We start from the raw sequence: 17,565 nt of genomic DNA on the forward strand, positions 1-17,565 counted from the left end.
TGGTATTTTCACCACCAATGCTGGCAAAAATACCATCAAATTCTAGCCCGTGGAGGAAGGGCATATGAAAGGTGGCTACACTGAGCCACAGCGCCAAAGATCGCGCCAGAGAGTATTGTTCCGCCGCCTCCACTGGCAGTGCTTATTGAGACGTAGCGGCAGGCAGTTCTTACCGAGAAGTTGTGGTGGACACTGCTTGTCGTGAAGTCAGAGTGAGATGTGGTAGTGGAGAGTGTTGTTCCATGTTTTATGCAGTGGTTTGCTGGGAGAGATAGCAGATGTTGTTCTAATGGAGATATTGTAATGGTCAGAGTGCATTTCGTCAATATATATGGAGGTACTTTCTTTTATTCTTTTATTCTTTCAGTGACCTGAATAATGTGTCATTACAGGTTCAGTCAACAAAGCATCTGGCGTGTGTTCTTGTATTAGAGTGTAATTCTGGTTTTCTTGCGCAATTATAGTATTTCTAATTTTCTTTTTTCACGTCAGTATAATTGGTATTTAAAAATTCTTGTTTTGTTGAAGAAGAACCGTGCCAGATGTGCGTTGAGTCATACTACCACATACAGAACAGCTACACTTGTGTTTGTTGTTTCGTAGGTTTTATAGTTGCTGGGGACTTAATTAATTAATTGTGCTAACAGAAATCTTCTTACATTCTTGTTGTCATTCTAAGCAGTCAGATTGCGTACTAAAACTAGTCAGGGCCATCCGTTTACGAGACTTGCGTAATCGGACTTACAGCTACTAAAAATATTTGCATTTTATTTTTATTTAACTAAGCCCCCATGCAATAGTTACTTAAATTTTTCTGAGTATCCGTTCAAGTAAAGTCACTTAACTAATTCTGTATCAATTGTCCAAAGAGTAATATCCAAAATCATTAAATAAGTTGAAGGATAGAATTTTGTTAACCCAAGGTGCATAAACTGTCTTGGTAGTAATTACCAAGCCAACTCACAGAAATTGAGAGAGTATTTGCTTTGTAGAATCATCTAGAATGATCAGAAATAGTAATATTCAGAATTTAGTTTAAATTCAACTCAAACCGTTTCTCTTTGAAACGAGCCAAAAATTGATTTATTCTTTTGCTCCTTCAGAGCTGGCGACCGTAGTTATAAGTATTTTCAGGAGGATTCGACGGTAAGTCTGCTGCTCTCGTCGTGCTGATAGGATTGTCCACTGCTGCTAGCAGTGGTGATTGGATACATAAGCTCACTACCAAGTTAAGTGGGTGAGGCAGGCAGTGTTACCGTGTGAACTGTAGGGCACTGTAGGCCGTGGATCGAACCCGTTCAATCATCACAGCTCTTAGGGAAATAGTCCGGTTAGGAGTGTACTCAATCATTAGGTAAATACTGGCGAGTAACGGTCAAAAATGTATACGCAAGTGAATTTAGCAAGGTCCACGTAGCACCTAGTTAATGTGGTGCAATGACGAGGGTAGGAGTGGAGTAAAAGTGAGCTGAGCTTGTGGCAGCTGTGCTGTATTCAAATATTAACAACGTGAATTCACTACTACCTCTTACCATTAGGACTGAGCTATTTACAGTTAAAATACGTAGCAGTAAGCGCAAAGGCGTGACAGCTACTTGTCCGTATTGGTTTTATACATACGGAATTAGGAAGCGGGTCATTCCGTCAGTGGAGGGGGTTAAAACAACCGAGTCAGTTGAGAACATACCCCATTTACTGATGGAAAGATTCGGCGGTTTGGTCGCAACCTGTTCATAATTCACGATCTGTGGCGGAGTGGTTGCACGACATAACATCCCTGTAGTGGACTGCCCAGCACAGGGTCCTGACCTGAATCCTATAGAACACCTTTGTGATGTTTTGGAACGGCGACTTAGTGCCAGGCCTCACAGACGGACATCGATACCTCTCCTCTGTGCACAGTCCCTGAAGAATGGGCTGCCATTCCCCAAGGTACATTCCAGCATGTGTGCATTTTTAACTTCCAGCGCCTTAATGAATAGTCCATTAAATTTCGGGCATGCAGCCGCGCAACTAAAATTTCCTCCACTGAAAGGATTTTTTCCGCAACAAAATCGTAGAGCATTCAATGCAAAACCTATAATGCAGGTATGTGATGGGGAAGAACATAGTAATTCCTTCAGATCTAGTGCGATTTTTTCCTATGTGGGTGCTCTTTCCTCGAAGATAGGCCGTATTCTTGAGAAACACCGTGTTGAGGTGATCTTCCGGCCCCCCACGAAATTGCAGCTTCGCTCGGCTCTGTGAAAGACTATTTACAGCTTCGTAAAGCGGGTGTGTATCAGATTCCTTGCGGAAATTGTGAAAAGTCGTACATGGGTCAAACAACAAGCACCGTTCATGGGAGGTGCGTGGAGCATCGAAGATACACACGCTTATTACTGCCAGACAAGTAAGCTGTGGCCGAACAATGTACTGATACAGGGCATTCCATGAATTACAGTGATGTGTTAGATTTTAACATTCACCTCTTCCTTGTGAGAATCTGTCTTCAAGGAAGCAATAGACACTAGATTAGCTAATAATTTAATAAATAGAGATAATGGTTTTAATTTGGACAAAGCATGGAATCCGACTTTTGGGGTAATTAAACTGCAGAGAAGCCGTCATGGTGTCACCGCCGCCGATCTGACATCGATAAGTGAATCGAATGTTAGAACGCCTTCGCCACTGGCGGCGCATGTGTAAGCGTATTTCTTTGCCGCCGACCAGCACCTGTGACCCTCATGAGCTGTACCGCCACGGTGGAACATATAAGGCCGCGCTTGGCATCTTGTCGTCAGTCTTGTGACTCATTCTGAGGATGGCGGACGATACGCGGCCGAAATATCAGAGGTGGAGATTTTATTTGCGCGGCTGCATGCCCGAAATTTAATGTACTTCTAGCACGTGATTGAACGTATGCCTGTAGAGTGGAAACTGTCATCAAGGCTAAGGGTGGGCCAACAACATACTGGGTTCCAGCATTACCTATGGAGGGCGCTACGAACTCGTAAGTCATTTTCAGCTAGGTGTCCGGATACTTTTGATCACATAGTGTAACGGTAGTGCTGCCCTTTCTTGAGTATTGCTCAAGTGTTTGGGCTCCCCACCGGGTTGGATGAAAGGTAGCAGTTCAGAGACGTGCTGCTAGATTTGTAAGCGGCAGGTTCGATCAACACACGAGTATTGCGGAGATGCTTTGTGAACTGAGATAGAGGGACCTTGGGTTTTTTTTTCGCGAAACAGTGTCTAGAAAATTTAGTGAACTGGAGTTTTTGGCTGACTGCAGAACGATTCTTTTGACGGTATCTCTTTTACAAAAGATTCTAGGCAGTACATTTTATTCTTTTCCACCATCAACGTAACAGTACCGATCAAGGCCAGGGAATGCCTTTGTCCACAAATAGCATAGTGTCCGATAATAATAGTGAAAAGATGATCGAATGCGATGTGAAATTATTGGACTAAATACCCCCTTAAATTTATATAAAATATTTTCCGCTTTTAATTTTTTGTAATTATTTTGATTTTTGGAATACTTAAAGGATCCAAGCCAGTTTAACTGTTTCTAAGCTCCAGAAATATCCTCCTTGTGACGAGAATAGAGATGACACTTCCTTTCACTTCTCAATTGTCGTGAAAGTGAAGGGACCATCAAAGCAAAAAGTCGCTTTCCCTAATCCTGGTCCACGGCAACGTAAATACCAGTTTCTGTGTTACATCACTTGATTATCTCTTTATCATGAACATTCTCACGTGCGCCCTCTCACGCCCGTGTGCTTTGCAGATCAGTCGGTGAAAGTAAAATTTCACATTTCTCAAAGAAGTACTGGAACTTCAGACGTTGCCGCTGTTTCGTTACTGTCAAATTTTTAGCACATTTGTGAAACTCACACACACAATCCGAAAATCCAGTATCAAATACTTACACAAAAAAGAAAAATGTAGGTGTCGCACACTTACTGAATGGCTGTTTTGATGAGTACTCGTCAAAAGAGTCGATTTTTCGAAAGACCTAAGACGTTTCTATGTACGTGAAATGTGGTAAACACAGGTGACCAGTGCGGCATTTACAAGTTCCTCGTCTCCTATAGTAGTGTCCCTGGCATCGTGCTCCTGTCTTACAATTATAAACAAAAAGTGGTTTAACACCATTACCGGGTTAAAAATGTGCTATTGAGAGCATCATAGTTTGACTTTAGACCCTTGTTAAATCATCCATATTTGAATACGTGTGAGATCTTTTCGTACTGTATAGATTCTCGCAGGCGAGAGTCATGGCCCAGAGTTGTCAGAGCTCTACAATTGAGAAAAAGAGTTATTTTGTTCTTTCCACTGGTCCGGAAATCGTCACGTCACCTAGGTGGAGACATTGATGTATAATGCAGAAATTTTATTAAAGCAGGTAACTTGCTCAGTATAGTTCTTTATTGTGAGGATACACGACTGTGCTTCAAAGATAAAGAAAAATAATGTAAGGGTGCGGAGTATGCTGGAATCAAATTTTAATTTATTGAATTGACATGTTTCGTATATTTGGACATGGTGTTCATGGTTCTACTTTCCTTTTCCTTCAGAGAGAAGCAGACGTGTGGATTACCAGTTCAGCGCCTGAAAAAGTGGAAAAAATAAGTTATTATTATTCATGCTAAGCCAAATCACAAAGTCTTTTATATTATTTATCGTTACTATTTAGTAACAGGAACACATATTTGCGCATCTGAGACTGGTACAAAACATGTTAATGACTATCCTCATGTTGAGGCCTGCCATGCATGGACTTACGTAAATATCTTGAAACTGTTAGTACACGTCAATCTTGAACTAATGCAGCGAATCTCATAATTTTTCGTTATGTTTCTACAAGCATCCATTTATGCACGGTAAAACTGTCACCTGGCTAATCGTCTTTGATTACATGAATTACGCTAATGGACATCATAGCAAAGCTATCTCAGAATCCCAATACACAAGCTCCATTCCACATTCTCCGCTCACTATCTGCTAAAATACCTTTTCTGCTTCCAACGCTACGAGATGTGTGGAAATATACCCGCTATAAAAAAAGTGCTCATGCATATCCTGGGAAGATAACTTCAAGAAACTATTACCGGCAGAACTCCAGTCTGCGCACAGTTATAATTTCATGTTTCAATGCTGTTAATCATGACATATTGCGAGAGTCTTGACTGAGGGTCGAGTACTTACGATATGCATCTTCGACAGAACGCACTCAATGACGGTGATCAGTTTCAAGCCGACCTCTTTCAGGACACCTCTCAGGTACTCGTCGGCTATCACCTAAAACAAAACAAAAAGTGGGTAATATTTTGATGTTTGGTAATGTATTCAAATTTCGAAAAGAGTCGGTGTTAAGAAAGGACGGTAGCTCTCACCTCCTTTATCATGTTGCTTATGCCGGTCCAGAGCAAACGGATGTCAGCCTTCAAGAGATGATTGAGCTGAAAATAAAAAAAGGGCACGAAAATTACTCGGAATCTAGTCACTGAGAAAGAGAGAAGAGGGAGCCAATATTTTTTTAATAATTAAATTAATAGTATCAACCTACTGCTCCGCTGCCAATTATTTACTTCACTTAAAAGTACGGTATATGTTTCGCAACTTGGGTCACTTTCAACTGTCTTATAGTAAATGTAGGTACACACCCTGAAATTGAAAAAAAGATAAACATGTAATTCGACAAACGTGTCGCACCGATTCCGGTTAATTTCGTGTACATAAAGTGAAGTCACATTACATGTATCAGCATCAACAAGTTCCTCACTCTGTTACTACGTGCTACTGTACACGTCATTATACGATTCTAAACAAAGCGTGATCACATTTGTATGTTCTTCAGGTATATCCCAAAATACACACTTTCGACAGAAAAGTGAGGCACCCACAAGATCTGGTCGAATGGCAGCTAACTTCGTTCACGTATTCTATACACCATCAACGGGAAAGTAAAAGATTAGAGACGCTTTTCTGTGTGAGAGGCAGAATGGCCACCAGAATGCATTAGTGTCGTTCGTGCGTAGTGTTGTTACGAGGCCTGCTAGCGTGTACAGATTAATGGGCGTGAACTGCTTCAGGTATTGAGCGATCATTGCTCGCTTCTGACTCGGGTGTGTTTCTCCTGCAGTGTTAGTTGAACGTGAACAGCGATACACACTAGTATGGATAGCTTTATTGGTGAAGACTGGCCGATATGCGCTTCGTGTGACGGTTCACCGAGTTCAACAGAAGAGCGATTCCACGATGCTATGCTGAGCTGTCCCCCGGTGATGACATCTAAATAGCATTTATAGGTTGTTGCGTTACCCGGTATTTTGTGTTGCACGTTTTGCTCTTGTTCATGCTTTTTCACAACTTCTTCCAAGTTGTAAAAATTATATTTCACTACCTAATTGGGCCGCATCAGTCGAACGCAACCTCGCCTATGCTGCCGAGAAGGACAGACCACGTATCACTACTTGTACCTGTAACACTGTAGCACTGACTTGCGTTCTTCCCAAGTTTTATCGCTGCCTCAAAATCCTGTAACAAAATGACTAAGCCTTGCTCTACTACCTTCTCCCACCCTGTACCAGCTTATAACCCCTAAAACACTTTTTTTAATGATGCTGCCGCTTTTTGACTGACGTAATTTTTATTTCTTTGTTGTACGATCCAGATTTCGGCCATTCAGATGGACAAAAAGTTATTTAAATGACAAAAGACAGGTCCTTCCTTCATACCATTCTGATCGATTTTGACACATAAATACGTTTTTGACCTTGAAAATACCCTAATTCCGAAATCTGGATCGTATAACAATAAAATAAAATTCATACAAACAAATTGCTGCAGCATCATTCAATAAATTTGACTGTATTCCAGGATAAATAAAAATTACCTAGAACACTTTCCCCTGTCCTACACCTTCCATGAACTTGAGTCCCAACACCGTGTACTGTCTTAGGCGCCAGGAAACTCTGGCGAGCTACAGCGGTTCCATTAACACATCACAATTTCTGCTCTTCTAGAAACTCTCCATGTCCTTTCCCAATGTAATTTAAAGAGCATTCCACTTCGGGGCCGCTAGCTCGTCCCTAAAATCTTCCCTTCCTTAAGACCATACTGCATCCTACGCAGCCCACCATATTCCAAATGATAGTTGCAGCTCTTCTACTGCTATTTCACTTACGTCCGAATACTTGTATCCCAATTATCACACAGACATCCCCAATCTTCTTCCATGCAATAGTCTCCCCAATACTACACACATTCATTATTCAAAGTTGTCAGATGCCCCCATCTCGCTCAGAACAAAGACAATGTACAAAGCATAACAAAAATTTCTTCATGGAAATCATCATTCCTAAATTTTTTACTGAAAGCGTCAATTTTGTAATTTAATTGCTGAACAATGGCAACTTGGCAGGTGTCAGCCTAGCACGAGTTGGGAAATTGAAAGAAGTGGACGAGAACGACGGTTGTTGGAATGCGTCGTCTGTAGTTTCTACAGTTCCAGCAACTGAATCCTTAGGGCGATTTTGGACCTGGCGAGCTGAAACGACAGCCAACTGTGAGAACCTGTACCTTACAGGTACTTCTACTGATAAATGTATTGATAGCACCTGACTACAGTTTGATTATCAGAATCCGTCCCAGTCGCCGCACCTTTCGCCACCGCTCTTCACCGTCGGGAAGCAGATGCCGCCTATTCCAGCCGTCCATGTCGTAAACCATAACCGATGACCTGATCAGGATTGACTGCCTACCCTGACAGCATCTACAACAATCTGAGCGCTTTTGATATGGAACCTGGTGCAAAATAAGCGAAATGTTAAGCCAGGACTTTGGCGAGGAGAACACAAAAGGGACCAGGAAAATTAAAGTGTAATATCCCGTCGACGACGAAGTGATTCGAGATGGAACACAAACCATTACCGGACAGGGATGTGGAGGGAAATTGCCCGTGGTCTTTCAAAGGAACCATTCCAGTACTCACCGTACACGATGTAGGGAAATTACGGGAAACCTAACTCTATAGAGGGACTGAAAACGAGACCGGTGTCTTGTCATTGCGCCAATTCCTTCAGCCGCAAAGAGATACAAGACCTGCACTTTGAAACAGAGATGGTTCAAAAAAAGAGGAAGCCGTTTACTTACTTGGGAAGCATATACACATTGCAATGTTAAAAGTAGAGGAACCAAGACTACAATATCGTGTAGGATATATGTATTGTACGTCTCATGACGTGTTGTGGCGCGGAAAATGTACAGGATTTAGTGATAAAGATCAAGAGTTTGATCTAGGAGACAGTTGTAGTGACTGTTGCGCCTACTTCTGTACACTGCACAGCTTTTGTGGAAGGGTGAATAGTGGTCCAGTATCATTTTCGCCTTTCCTATGCCGTTTGCGATTGACACACATAAAAAACACTATAGCATACTAGAGTGACACCTAAACTGTAATTTTTTATTCATACTCATTTCTTTATCTGCATACTTGTGGGAGAAGGATGCTCCTTAACTCATTTTGGAGCGAGGGCCTTCGGACTTCTGTAACCCACTCCGCAATGTGCAACGTCTCTCTTGCACCATCTGCCTCTGCAGGTCATTGTGGAGTTCTGTGACGCTATCACACTGAGTAAATAAACGAAGCCTGCAGCTCTCGTTTGATTTGCTGACTCTCACGTTGAATCAAATTGGCGAAGACGCTACAGCGAGGAAGAACTGTTCAACTGAACATTTTCTAAGCCACCTTCTTTGTGTGCAAACAACACATCGTAGGATTCGTATATCAATTTCTGTCTGGTATCTCCTTTTCCCATCCGTTAGATACTCCTAGAAGCCTGAAGGTTTTAGCAGTGATTGATCCCCGATAGCGTACTCAAACACCGAGCGAGGTGACGCAGTGATTGGCACACTAGACTCGCATTCGGGAGGACGACGGTTCAGTCCCGCGTCCGGCCGTCCTGATTTAGGTTTTCCGTGATTTCCCTATATCGCTCCAGGCAGATGCTGGGATGGTTTCCTTGAAAGGGCTCGGCCGACTTCCTTCCCCATCCTTCCCTAATCCGATGGGAATCTATGAGCTCGCTGCTTGGTTCCTTCCCCCAAAACCGACCAACCAACCGTACTCAAACGTCATCGATTTTTACCGTGCATCAGCGATCATTACGTAAAAGCCTGTTCAGAGCGAGACATCATTCTATACACCAAGCTCTCATCATCTGCAAGCCTCTCAGGTTTTCGTAAGACGTTCCTTAGAATGTAACCTCGCTGTATAGGGAAGCGTCGTCTGCGAACACACTACAAGGACTACAGACGCTATCTGTCAGATTACGCATGTATATCGCGCCTGCCTCACTACGTTGGTACAGGCAGGATGTAATATTGCTTCTGGTACTGTCTCCATATTATTAACGATGTACTGATTGTCGGGTTGAATGGCACAGTGGTCGCTACGGTTAGGGAGGTCCATTGTTGGAGTCTTCTCAACATTCTGATTTAGCTTTCAGTAACCTCGATAAATCGCTTAAGGCAGATGCTAGAATAGTTCCTATGAGAAGGACACGGCTGATTTCCTTTCCAGTCTTTCCCAGCCCCATCTTGTGCTGCATTTGTAAACATCCTGTACTCAACGACCTCGTATATCTGAATCTTTCGTCCTCCTTATAAGATGGTGAAATTTAGAGCACCAGTGGCTAAATGGTTCAAATGGCTCTGAGCACTATGGGACTCAACATCTTAGGTCATAAGTCCCCTAGAACTTAGAACTACTTAAACCTAACTAACCTAAGGACATCACACACACCCATGCCCGAGGCAGGATTCGAACCTGCGACCGTAGCAGACCCGCGGTTCCGGACTGCAGCGCCAGAACCGCTAGACCATCGCGGCCGGCTTTAGAGCACCACTGGAACGGATTTGTCTACCGTGCAAGAGGCAACCGAAGGCGTTACTCACGCGGGAAACTATGTTGTTTGAAGAAGGTAAGGCACAAGGAACAATTAGCTGCGTCAGATGACTTTTGTCACCGCCTATCCGGCCGTGGTGTTACCTCGTACCTTTTATTCCGACTCGTGGACATAACGCTGTCGTGCCTCTACATCGCACTGTGTCCATAGCTTCCTACTCCGGTGAGAAATTCTTCAGCTTGTGATGCCTGTGGTATACGATTCAACAAGAGCCAATTTTTGTAAGAGGTTAATTTATATACAGACCAAAGGCCAGCGTCTAATATAAGTAACTAATGATGAGGCGAAAGCTACACACGTTTTTAATACACACGTTTTGTCCACAGTGCATGCTCAGATATTATTTTTAGGTTACAACGTGTGGCAGTCTGGTTCGATCGTCAACCAACAATACATATCTGACGCAGTCTTTGGATCACTTTTTGAATGGATCAGAATTTTCATTTGATCTTTTAAGAACTGAGATAGGATGAAGTCTTACTGTGTATATATATATATATATATATATATATATATATATATATATATATATGTGTGTGTGTGTGTGTGTGTGTGTGTGTGTGTGTGTGTGTGTGAGAGAGAGAGAGAAAGAGAGAGAGAGAGAGAGAGAGAGAGAGAAAGAGTTACGCAAAATAATTCTAAAAAGCCTTACTGAAATTAAAAATAAAATTTTTCTTTTAACTTTAAGCCATTTTTATCATTTAGGTAAATTATTCGAACCGGTGGCACATTGCCGGCTCGTAGCGAAGGTTCTAACAAACGAAGTAGATTCCCAGATTCGTCACTGGCTCGAAGACTTCTTGAATAACAGAAGCCAGCGTGTTGTCCAAAACAGCGAGTTTTCGACAGGAACAAAGGTATTGTTAGGATACATGATAGGACCGTTGTTATTTTGTATATGGATAAAAGATCTGGCGGACAGTATGCGGCTGTTTGCTGATGATGATGTGGTGTATGGTGAGGTGTCGTCGTTGAGTGCCTGTAGCACATTACAAGATGATTTAGAAAATATTTATAGGTGGTGTGATAAATGGTAACCATATCTAAATACAGAAAAAATTATGTCAATGCAGACGAGAGCGGAAAAAAACCAGGATGTTCGAGTACAGCATCAGTAGTGTGCTGCTTTCCACAGTCACGTCGATTAAGAATCAGGGCGGGCCGTTGCAAACCAATATGAAATGGAATGAGCGTGTAACAACTGTAGTAGAGAGGGGGAACGGTTAACATCCGTTTATTGCGGGTACGTTAGGGAAGTGTGGTTCACCTTTAATGGAGAACGCATATAGGACACTAGTACGACCCGTTGTTGATTACTGTTCGAGTGTTTGAGGCCTGCACGAGGCTACATTAAGGCAAGATATCGAAGCAATTCAGGGGCGGGTTGCTAGAATTGTTACCTGTAGGTTCGAATAACATGCAAGTATTACGGAGATGCTTTGGGAACTCGGTTGGGTATCTCTGGAGGGAAGGCAACGTTATTTCGTAGAAGCGCTACTGAGAAAATTTAGAGAACCGGAATTTGAGGCTGAGTGAAGGAAGATTCTACTGCCGCAAACGTTCATTTCGCATTAGTAAATGTTGCTTCACACAGTCACTTCGACTGAGTATCTAGGCACATAATTGAAAATCAGTATCAATTGGAATTAGCATATGAGAATTGTAGTAGGGGAGGCAAATGGTCGGTTTTGTTTTTTCGCGAGAATGTTGGGAAAGACATATGGACAGTCGTTTTTCTCTCGTGCTCTTTGGGAGTAGACAGAGGGATAGAGAAACAATTGAAATCGCTCAAAAGAGGAAAGGCCGCTGGTCCTGATGGGATACCAGTTCGATTTTGCACAGAGTACGCGAAGGAACTTGCCCCCCTTCTTGCAGCGGTGTACCGTAGGTCTCTAGAAGAGCTTAGCGTTCCAAAGGATTGGAAAAGGGCACAGATCATCCCTGTTTTCAAGAAGGGACGTCGAACAGATGTGCAGAACTATAAACTTATATCTCTAATGTCGATCAGTTGTAGAATTTTGGAACACGTATTATGGTCAGGGTATAATGACTTTCCTGGAGGCTAGAAATCTACTCTGTAGGAATCAGCATGGGTTTAGAAAAAGACGATCATGTGAAACCGAGCTCGCGCTATTCGTCCACGAGACTGAGAGGGACATCGATACGGGTTCCCATGTAGATGCCGTGTTTCTTGACTTCCGCAAGGCGTTCGATACAGTTCCCTACAATCGTTTAATGAAGAAAGTAAGAGCATATGGACTATCAGACCAACTGTGTGATTGGATTGAAGAGTTCCTAGATAACAGAACGCAGCATGGCGTCTTCCGATGTAAGAATGATTTCAGGTGTGCCGCAGGGGAGTGTCGTAGGACCGTTGCTATTCACAATATACATAAATGACCTTGTGGATGACATCGGAAGTTCACTGAGGCTTTTTGCAAATGATGCTGTGGTATATCGAGAGGTTGTAACAATGGAAAATTGTACTGAAATGCAAGAAGATCTGCAGCGAATTGACGCATGGTGCAGGGAATGGCAATTGAATCTCAATGTAGACAAGTGTAATGTGCTGCGAATACATAGAAAGAAAGATCCCATATGATTTAGCTACAATATAGCACATCAGCTACTGGAAGCAGTAATTCCATAAATTATCAGGGAGTACGCATTAGGAGTGATTTAAAATGGAATGATCATATAAAGTTGATCGCCGGTAAAGCAGATGCCAGACTGAGATTCATTGGAAGAATCCTAAGGAAATGCAATCCGAAAACAAAGGAAGTAGTTTACAGTACGCTTGTTCGCCCACTGCTTGAATATTGCTCAGCAGTGTGGGATCCTTACAGATAGGGTTGATAGAAGAGATAGAGAAGATCCAACAGAGAGCAGAGCGCTTCGTTACAGGATCATTTAGTAATCGCGAAAGCGTTTCGGAGATGATAGATAAACTCCAGTGGAAGACTCTGCAAGAGAGACGCTCAGTAGCTCGGTGCGGTCTTTTGTTAAGGTTTCGAGAACATACCTTCACCGAGGAGTAAAGGCGTATATTGCTCCCTCCTATGTATGTCTCGCGAAGAAACCATGAGGATAAAATCAGAGAGATTAGAGCCCACACAGAGGCATACTCAAGGTACCCTCCGCCACACAGCGTCAAGTGGCTTGTGGAGTATGGATGTAGATGTAGATGTAGGAAGAAAATGACTTTGATGGAACAGAGTCTCCTCCGCCACGCAGCGTACGGTGTATTTATGTAGATGTAGAGGTGTATTTACTCACTCGTTGTTTTATTTTAGTCCTGGCCTAAAAATTTCGACCCATCGTGCGTCCGACAATCTCACCGTCATCGTCGTTAAAGAAAATGTTAGCTTCTTACCACAGCGACGAGGAAGAAGGCGAGGTGCAGGGAGTAGGAGAGCGCCTGAGGCACCTTCACGCCCACGCCGACGAGCAGGTTGTACATGGAGAAGACCCAGCCGTCCATGATGAGGGCGTACTTGTCGCACGTCTTGCAGTGCATGTACTTGTCCACCTTCTCCATGTGGGGGTTCGCCCAGCTGACAGAGCAGCAGGCCGCCAGCACGGCGAGCAGGATAACCAGCTTTCCGGAGTACATGGTGCCTGCCGTTCCTGAAACAGGACAGTGCGCAATGATTCATTCAGACGTTGATCCAACACTGTTTAAAAATTTTGTCAGAGTTTCTAACAGAGACACTTGTGAGACGGTTGCTACCGTTACGGAGCACTGATATTGTTACCTATCCATGTTACTTTGCTTCTGTTATTTATTTTTTGATACGCCGTCAGTATTTAGAATGGTTCGACGTAATCCTCCGTCCTTTTCCATTTGGCACTTATCGTTGCATCTCCTTGTAACTGCTATACCGAACATTCTATAATCTCTTTTTGCGTTTGCTGGTCTTTGTCTGCTACTACCATTTTCCCCCTCAACTGCGCCTTCCAACGCAATGTTAGCTATCTCTGGACGCTCTCACTAACCTGTTCCCTCTAGCAAGAGTCTTCGATAGCCCACTTTCCTTGTCCACTTTTCTCACACATTCATTTCGTTATTTATCTATTCACTTCATCTAGGTGAAAACAAGGCTCCGGGAATAGGCGACATTCCCTCATAAATACTGATATCCATGAGGAGAGTCAGCCTTGATCAGACAAATCGTATATCCTGGTGACCGAGATATACTTGACAGGCCAAATACCCTCCGACTTGAAGAAGAGTATAATAATTCTAGTTGAAAAAGGAAAAAGAAGAGCAACTGGTGACAAGTGTGAATACTAACGAAATAAGTCTTGCTTGCAAAAGAATGGGAAAAAAAACTGTTTGAAAGTGAGATCTGGGAAGATCAGCATGAGATCCGGAGAAACATAGGAACATGCATGCCACTACTGAATGGCTCTGAGCACTATGGGACTCAACATCTGAGGTCATTAGTCCCCTAGAACTTACAACTACTTAAACCTAAGGACATCACACACATCCATGACCGAGGCAGGATTCGAACCTGTGCCGTAGCGGTCGCGCGGTTCCAGACTGAAGCGCCTAGAACCGCACGGCCACACTGGCCGGCCGGCAATACTGACGCTATGAATTATCTTATAAAATAGGATGAAGAAAGACAAACATACATTTATAGCATTTCAAGATTTAGAAAAATCTTTTAATAGTGGCGACTGCAATACATTCACTGAAATTTTGAAAGTAACAGGGATACAATATAGAGAGTGGCAGGTTATTTACTACAGACTAGCTGTAAGAATCAAGGATTGAAGTGGATGCAGTGGTCGAGAAGGGAGTGAGATAGATTTGTACCCCACCTCAAATATTATTCAACGTGTACACTGAGCAAGTAGTAAAGCAAATAGAATAGGAATTTGGGAAGGCAGTTAAATTTCAGGGAGAGGAAATTGAGACTTTCCGATGATATTGTAATTTGGTCAGAGATGGCAAATGAACTGGAAGGGCAGCTGAATGGAATGCATACTGCCTTGAAGAAAGGTTTTAAGGTGAGCATCAACAAAATTAGAGTAAAAGTAATGTAGTATAGTCGCTTTACATCTGGTGGCACATAGTAAATTACGTTAAGAAAAGATACACTAAAAGTAATAGATACGTTACGACATTTGGGAAGCAGAACAGTAGATGATAGCTGAATTAGGGAGGACATAAAGTGAAGACTAGCAATAGCAAGAAAATATTTCTGTAAAAGAGGAATTGGTAGCGTCATACATAAATTTAAATGTTAGAAAATCCATTTTTCTGAAGATATTTTCCTGGAATGCAACCTTGTACGGAAGTGAAACGTGGACGGTAGGCAGTCGAAGCAAGAAGACAATAGAAGCTTTTAAAGTATGGTGCTAAAGAAGAATGTTGAAGATTAGATGTGGAAATTGAATAACAAATTAGTAGGTACTGAATGAAAAGAAGGGGTTGCTTGATAGGGCACTTCTCGGGGAACCAAGAAGTAGTAAGTTTAATAATGGAGAGCGAAGGGTGCGATGAAAAATTTTTGGATCGATACCTTGGCTTGATGACTGTATACAACTTAAAGAGGACATGCTAGTAGGTAGTAGTAGTGACGCAGAGAAGGTGAGGCGTGCTTAGGATTGAATAGTGTAAAGTGCCTTTTGACTAAAGACCGCAACAACAACATGACCACCAATAACAAGAGAAAGTGTATCCTGTTGAAGAAGGAAGTACGAAAAATTTGGGAAGAAAAGGGACACAAAAAATTTGCGGAAGTTTTGGTATATAGATCGAAGCAGGAGTTCTATGAGAGTGAAGAAACGTTTTGCATGAATATGCGTAAAAAGGAGGTTCCAATGTACATCATGAGAAAAGACTACAACGTGCTGACGAAAAATACACAAAACGAAACTTGATAGACGTATGGAACATACGAATGTAATATTAATAAGGGAATAATGGGGAGTAAAAGTAAAACGGTGTAAGATCAGAAGTGGACAGACTGCAGGATAAAAAATTAAAGGTAATGAACCAAAGAGGACCAGAATGAGCTAAAGAATGAACAGATATTCTGAAAGAAAATCAGACGTCCTGACCAGATGATCAGTGATGCCGAAGGGTTGTGACAGGCCAAATAAAATAATATGTTATATTAACATTGTTCCAGGTGGCTACTTCAGTAACGCCTAAATCTGTTTGAGAATAAACTGGACAAGAAAACACAACGGTTTTTGGTCGGTACGGCGGTCTAGTCACTGATTTGAGAATGGCATGAAGGAAAGCGCACTAGAGACTGCCAGAAGCCAGAAGCAGCTCTTCCGAGAGGTTTTATTGTTATTAGACGTGATGCGCAGCATCTGTAACATATTTCCCTTTGTTTACATTTAAATGCCGTGTAATATAATAAAGCTGTTAGGAATACATAGTCAGTTTTTCGGATAGAGAATGCTGTGGTGAGTAAAATGCTACATGTTTTAGAACTTATCACATAACAAGTGGATAGTTAAGCTAGTTAAGTACGATGTCGTCCGCCATCGGTAGCTGAGTGGTCTGCCCTCTGTAATAAAAACAACTGAGTTAATGGATCAACAACGAACTGAAATGGGTGTATTTCGACGTCCGCCCCGAGCAGATACAACTAACACAATGAGAGCCGACACGGTAGCTCAGCGTGTTCCGCCAGAGAGCCGGTTGGCCTCTGTAATAAAAAACTGAGTGGAAGGATCAACAAACGAATTTGAACCGAAATAATGTGACGTCCGCAACGACCAAACACAACGATCAACAACGAACAAAATGCAAAAACAAAAAAAAAAAAAAAAAAATGTGGTCTGCCCGACGGAATGTTAATCCTAAGGCCTCGGGTTCCATTCCCGGCTGGGTGGGAGATTTTCTCCGCTCACGGACTGGGTGTTGTGTTGATTTCATTCCCATCGACGCGCAGATCGCCGAAGTGGCGTCAACTCGAAAGACCTGCACTCCGCGAACGGTCTACCCGACGGGAGGCCCTAGTCACACGACATTTACATTTTTAGTACCATCTTGTGCCATGAAACAGGAAAAAAGATCATTTTGCGTGCAACATATGTTACTTGCAAATGAACTAAATTTCTTTATGCCTCAACGATTTTACCTATCTCCAAAATGTAATTTTGTGTTAGTTCTAAATAGTTTCTATTTCAAATTTTATTTAATTTGTACCTGGTTTTCAATAATTCTTCTGGTTAAAGTGATTTCATTTCCTGATTATCCGTGTGTAGTATTGTAGTAACGTAACAGGTAGACTTTTAAGTGCAGTATTGACGGGATTTTCTTGACTGTAACGCTTTTTAAACTACAGTCGAATATTTGTTCCTAGGTACACGATCATGTTGCACCTAGGAACATGCCGTCACTTTTAGTAAGACTTAAATTTTGTGGAGTTATTGTCGCAAATTCAGAAGAAGACTGCAGCACATAAGAAGCAGACGCCATAATTTGAAAATGAAAAAGAGAATGTATTAAACTTGAATCACAGGGCTTGCTAGAGAATAAAGTCTGAAATGTGGACAAACTCTCTACCCTGCTGAAGCGAAATATTCCACTCCCCCTTTGCTCACCTAGATGGACGAGACGTAATACCGGAGCAGTCAG

The 17,565-nt window shown here is 42.3% G+C and overlaps 1 protein-coding gene across 1 annotated transcript; it reads right to left on the bottom strand.

Annotated features, from left to right (window-relative positions):
- Positions 1–4,456: 4,456 nt before the first annotated feature.
- LOC126092491 (uncharacterized) lies at positions 4,457–17,565 on the bottom strand. The gene is made up of 5 exons (XM_049908108.1): positions 17,532–17,565; positions 13,327–13,580; positions 5,379–5,444; positions 5,191–5,283; positions 4,457–4,593 (listed from the first exon to the last, which is right to left on the bottom strand). Exons 2-5 carry the CDS (start codon positions 13,564–13,566, stop codon positions 4,579–4,581), a joined length of 414 nt encoding a protein of 137 aa, XP_049764065.1. The 5' UTR covers positions 13,567–13,580; positions 17,532–17,565; the 3' UTR covers positions 4,457–4,578.

Source organism: Schistocerca cancellata, chromosome 7, assembly GCF_023864275.1.
Source record: "Schistocerca cancellata isolate TAMUIC-IGC-003103 chromosome 7, iqSchCanc2.1, whole genome shotgun sequence".
In the NCBI taxonomy this organism is placed as follows: domain Eukaryota; kingdom Metazoa; phylum Arthropoda; class Insecta; order Orthoptera; family Acrididae; genus Schistocerca; species Schistocerca cancellata.